We start from the raw sequence: 5,725 nt of genomic DNA, 5'->3' as shown, positions 1-5,725 counted from the left end.
TATCTATCTATCTATCTATCTATCTATCTATCTATCTATCTATCTATTCATTCATTCATTCGTTTCTCTTTCCTCTGAAACTGGAGTTATAGATGGTTACGACCTACCATGTGGGTTCTGGGAATTAAATTAAGACCTCTGAAAGAGAAGCTAGTGTGCTTAAATTCAGGGCTATCACTCCAGCCTCCTCCTTACCTTTCTTAACACTCTCACCAAAGAAATCCTTGGGTGCCCTGATGGGAACCTGGAAGAGCTGCTTCAGGAGAGGAATCTCGTTGAACATGTACTGGCCTTTCCAGGGAACCACAGCTATTGATTGGTTTCCTGGCAATGGAGATGAAGACAAGTGGTTGACTGAGGACTTGAGGGTCTCAGGCTTGGGGAACCGCTCCTGTAGAAAGTAAACTACTAGCTTAGTCTGAAGTTTGCATACTCAGTGCAGAACAGGCCCCTCTGAAAGCAAGCCTCCTTGCCCAGTGAGGGGGGCTTCTTCATGCTTACCGCTATTTTTTAGGATCCCAGCCATTAAAGAGGGCTGCAAATGCAGCTTGATATTCCAGAGGTGTTGGTATCTGCATAAGACCTACGAGTGTAGAGATAAGAGGGCGAGCCTGTGTGGCATTTGAGGACAGATGGCTTAAGTGGCCTACAGGACTGTTTCCTGGCTCTAAAGTGGAAGGAAGGGATGGCTACTCCACACTGAAGGGCTTCGTTTAATAGCCAAAACTCTAAGCTCTTTGAAATAGATTCCAGAATGCATACTCGAGTGTATGGTTTTCATCCTGTAGAGTGTCCTAGAACCCCTGATCCCTCTCCCTGAAGTTGACCTAGCTTCCATGGAGTCGCCACTGTTCTTTCTAGGGTCTGTGGACAGAGAATATGTGAACTTAGCTAGGACCAGGACCTACTTGGAGGAGTCATGGTCCGTTTAAAGACACAAAGTGAACTTGAACCTGGTATTAGTTAGAACCCTAGTCTAGCCCTGAGGGCATCGCCAGGAATTTCTGCAGCCCGGTGACCTGTGCCTCACTCTGCACTCGCCTCGCAGGCCACAGCCCGCGCTGCTGCCCCGTGTCACCTCAAAGCCCAGCCAGGAGTAGGGAGACAGCACGTCGTAGAACAGTTCCAGGATGCGCGGAGCCGGTCCCATTCTGCAGTGAAGAGACAAAGCCAAGGAGAAGCCTTGGTCTGCTGAAGAGCTACAACGTTAGGAGCAAGCAGCCAGTCATAGCCTGTGAATCGGAGGCGTGTCCGCTAAGGGCCCTAGTGCGCAGCCTCCCGGAGATTCCCCGCCCCACGGGGCGGGCCCAAGGGTTGCAGTGGGGTGGAGGGAAAAGGCGAAAGGCGGGGAAGGAGGGCGGAGTCTGAGATAAAGGGGAAGGCTGCACAGAGAAGGTCTCTCAGGTGTGTGCAGTCACTCTGGATCCCTCTGGAACTTTATCCCTCAAGCAAGAAAGCAATGCACAAGGATCCGAATTTGCAGTTGGATGACGTTTAAAGATCAGCATTGTGGAAATTCTGAATTACATCTTTTATTGTATTCACTTTCTTAGAGATTAGAACAACTTTTGGAATGAATTTGAGGGTCACCATAGTGGTCTTTCTTTATCTCCGTTGTATATATTCCAGCACACCCAGAGGATGCCTGAAATTATAAATGACATCAAATTCTACATACTATGGTCTTTTTTATATGCATAAGATAACAGTGAAATATAACTTATAATTTAGCCACATTAGTGATGAATGCTAGAAGAACCGTAACCTATCAATCTAAAAATTTGTGCCTTATTATAATAAAAGTGCTATTTGAACATAAGTATTTCATTAGTACAGCACTTGATTTGATAACGTAGGTGGTTTCAGAAATGGACGCGTGCAGTGTATATAGTGTGAGCTCACTGAGCAAAAGGATGATTTACATCCCAAGAGGGAAGGCGCAGGACTTCATCTCCTACTACATTTATTTATTTATTTATTTATTTATTTATTTATGATTTTTTGACATGGGGTCTCAGCATGTAGCCTTGTCTATCCTGGAACTATATACTATTATTATTTATCATAAAAGTTTGTGTATTACAGATGTTATGTGGGAAACAACAAAAATATATTTCATTTTTTTTGTGGAATTAGTTTAAGTGAGTCAACTGTGCACCTGTGTTGACCCAAATTTTGTATGCAGAGTACAAATGAAGCTGTGTTTGGTAGCATTCATCTGTAATCCCAGTGTTCACACTGGAGGTAGAGGAGGAGGAGATGGTTACAGGAGAGTCCCTGCAAGCTCGCTGGCCACCTATCGTGGCATGTATACTGCTGTATATCACAGAACCTAGTTTAAACAAGGTGGAAGACAAGGATAAACCTCCTCATGTGGGTTATCCACATTCTTATATTCAACCATACACACATATCACATACTCACAGATTACAAAACATTTACTTTTATTTTCTTACTTATCTATATTGCTGAGAGTCATACCTAGCATTAAAAGAAAGCTTTAGACAATTTAGAGTACTTCTGAGCAAAGAACACTTCAGACAGTACTTAGCATCAGGAGAGGTTCAAAGAGTGCCACTCTGCAAGGTGGGCAGTCAATATTTGCAGACAGAAAAAGATTAAGATTCTGACATATCTGGTCATGGTGAGGAGTTGGCTGTACTAGGACATGATCATCTGATGGTTGACTACCTGAGATTCATTAAACTTAGAAGCTGATAACTGCATGAAACCCAGTTACTTGTTGGGAAACTCAGGTTCCTAAATTGTCTCAGTTAATTTTTTTTTTTAATAAATGACACTGCAGCTCTTTTAATGGAAACTTGAGGTACAGAGACAACCTTCAGCTGCTGGAGCCACTGGCTGTGTACTTATTCTGTTGAAACCCAGACACTGATGAGAGCTGTTGAGCTGTTGAAACAGAATGTTAAGCAAGAACTAAACGTAATAATTATTAGACATTGGAGGATGGAGGGGAAAGTTGGTGTTTATAAACAACATTTTCATCTTCTTATATAACTAAGAGACAATGTTTATATTTGAAACCTCAATAAACCAGAACCATAAATTAATCCCAGGCAAGCTTTAAATAAGCTGATTTTTCAATTTAGTAAAAGATTCATTATTCAATGAATGATATTAGCATGAGAGATTTTAGTAAAATATAGTTGGATACATATACCACAATTAAACTGGTAGCATCAAATACTTAACTGTTTAAGACAAATGAGTGAAGTAGTTGAGACAGTTACAAACATTTGATAAATATCTCGGAAGACAGACAGCATGGGTAATTGTAATATCAAATGAAAAAAAACCTTAAATACAGACATGCTCAGCTACATACAATTAAAAAGTGTCTGGCAAAATCTAGTGGGTGTAAAAAATGAGTCAATATAATCTGTGTTTATTTCATGTTCCAAAGTTGATTTTAGTTATCTGACAGAAGCCATACAGAAAAGCCTATTGAAAACAAATTTTCTGGAGATGGCCTAACTTTTTCATGGCTTCAGTGAGTGCTCTCTCGAGAGGTGTGGCCACAGAGACTTAGTCCCAGGATTGGTTCTTGCAGCTGATATGCCTTTCTTTTTTTTTTTTTTTAGGTTTTTCGAGACAGGGTTTCTCTGTGTAGTCTTGGCTGTCCTGGAACTCACTTTGTAGACCAGGCTGGCCTCGAACTCAGAAATCCACCTGCCTCTGCCTCCCAAGTGCTGGGATTAAAGGCGTGCGCCACCACCGCCCAGCCTGATATGCCTTTCCTGCCAACATTATATAGCCTAAGGATTCCTGAGCATCAGCTTTTCCTGCTAGGCAATTTTCCTGCAAATCAATATGAAGATGTACTTTCATATAATAATGTTGTTTAGATGTATTAATGATTTTATAGAATTCCTGATTTGATTCATATACTTTTAGGAAGAAAGTTTAAGGAGATGATTTTAGTTGTTTTGCCAGAAAGATGTAGTGATGTTAAAGTTAAAAATAGAGTTTGCTCCCTCCTTATAGAATAAGAAGTAAAGACTGCATAATAACGAAAACAATCAGCTTTCATAAATTGCACTAAGAAGAGAAATTTGCTTGGGACAGATTTGTGATTAAGGAAAATATTCATTCTTGCCAGGTCCAAGGATAAAGTCCCAGGTGTGGACCATGATAAAGCAGACCATATGAAAATGTTTTGAACTTATAGCGAGCTTATGAAATGGAACACTGTTTTTAACTTACTACTGACATCCTTCTTTAACTCCATCTTTGTGTAACATTTTATCTATGAGGTAATTTTATAAAGAACATTTGTCTAAGAAGATGTAAAAAGGCTAAGAGAAAAAATAACTCGTGGCTGTTGAAGTCTGCTCCATCCACCAAATGTGTATATATGTCTGTCTGTCTGTCTGTCTGTCTGTCCATTATGTATATATATACCCAATATGTATACATGTCTGTCTTTCATATATATATATATATATATATATATATATATATATACACACACACACACACACACACACACACACACACACACACATATATATATATATATATATGTATATGTATGTATTAATGTGCACTTGTGAAATTGATGAAACAGGTGTTCGGGCCTAGCCAAGTGTGTGTGTTTGTGGGTATGTGTTTGTGTGTACACGTGTATGACTTTATCGTTATCCTTTCTCTCTGGCTCATGAAGAGTTAAGTTAAAGGGTATAGAGCCAAGTTAGTAAGTTTCTTTCCTTAATCTCTTGTTGCTATCAGTACGTGTTTATTGCCAGAAACCTTCAGCTTTTGGCCTTAGGAGACAAAGACAGTTAATTGCCAAAAGCCAATCACCTTCTGGCCCCCAGAACAGTAAGAGTTAAATTACCAGAAGCTATCAGGTTTTGGCCTCAGAATAGCAAGAGAGAATTAAATTGCCAGAAGCCATCAGCTTCTGGCCCTCAGAGCAGAGAGAGTTAAAGACCAGAGGTTATCAGCCTTCAGCCTTGTCTGAGGCTATGTCTCACCTCAGTAACTGACCCTGTCAGGGCTGGATGCCAGCAGCTATCTTAGTGTGAAAGAACTGAAGTTCAACATATCAAACCAAGAGAACCTTAATGGAAAAATGTACAAGTGAAAAGAATAAAATTCTTTCATGGAAATGGACCTTTGATGGCTCTCAAATATATATCAAAAAACTTGTTTATACATACTAACAAAAATTTCCAGTTAAATGTGGACTGCATTATTTTTTTTTCTTATGTAGCTGGCAAAGACCAAGATGTTTGATGACTCACAGTGGTCAGGGATTAATGAAAACCATTTAAATATGTATAAGCAAGGAGTGTGGTTTGGTAAGGTTTTGTCAAGGGATGTGTAGTACAGAATCTCTCTGATTTACAAACACACAAACCATTTGATTTTAGTAGTTTTGGGAATTTATGATCAAACTGACCCTGTGCATGAAGTATAATGTGATATAAGGTTATTTATGTGTGCATGACTTCAATCCCCACACTGGGGAGGCAGAGGCAGGTAGAACTCTGATTTCAAGTCCAGCCTGTTCTATTGAGTGAGTTCCAATACAGCCAGGGAGACAGAGAGAAACCTATTTTTGTAAACAAAACAAAAAGCTTCTTTTTCTATGTGTGTCTGCCACTGGAATGCATACCCTTGAAGGCCAGAAAACACAGTGCATGATTTCTGGGTGTTTGTGATCTTCTTCATGTGAGTGCTGAAACAGCCTGGGTCCTC

The 5,725-nt window shown here is 40.0% G+C and overlaps 1 protein-coding gene across 1 annotated transcript in view; it reads right to left on the bottom strand.

Moving 5' to 3' along the window:
• Positions 1 to 1,239, bottom strand: part of Gstk1 (glutathione S-transferase kappa 1) — a 4,515-nt gene extending 3,276 nt beyond the window's left edge. Inside the window, exons 1-3 of the mRNA XM_028776403.1 lie at positions 1,079 to 1,239; positions 502 to 583; positions 196 to 324 (exon numbers count right to left, since the gene is read on the bottom strand). Coding sequence (XP_028632236.1) covers positions 196 to 324; positions 502 to 583; positions 1,079 to 1,150 — 283 coding nt within the window. The 5' untranslated portion in view covers positions 1,151 to 1,239. The remainder of the gene's footprint in view (positions 1 to 195; positions 325 to 501; positions 584 to 1,078) is intronic.
• Between the last annotated feature and the right edge of the window lie 4,486 nt (positions 1,240 to 5,725).

Source organism: Grammomys surdaster, unplaced genomic scaffold, assembly GCF_004785775.1.
Source record: "Grammomys surdaster isolate TR1022 unplaced genomic scaffold, NIH_TR_1.0 269, whole genome shotgun sequence".
Taxonomy (NCBI): domain Eukaryota; kingdom Metazoa; phylum Chordata; class Mammalia; order Rodentia; family Muridae; genus Grammomys; species Grammomys surdaster.
This window is presented reverse-complemented; position numbering and strand designations above follow the sequence as displayed.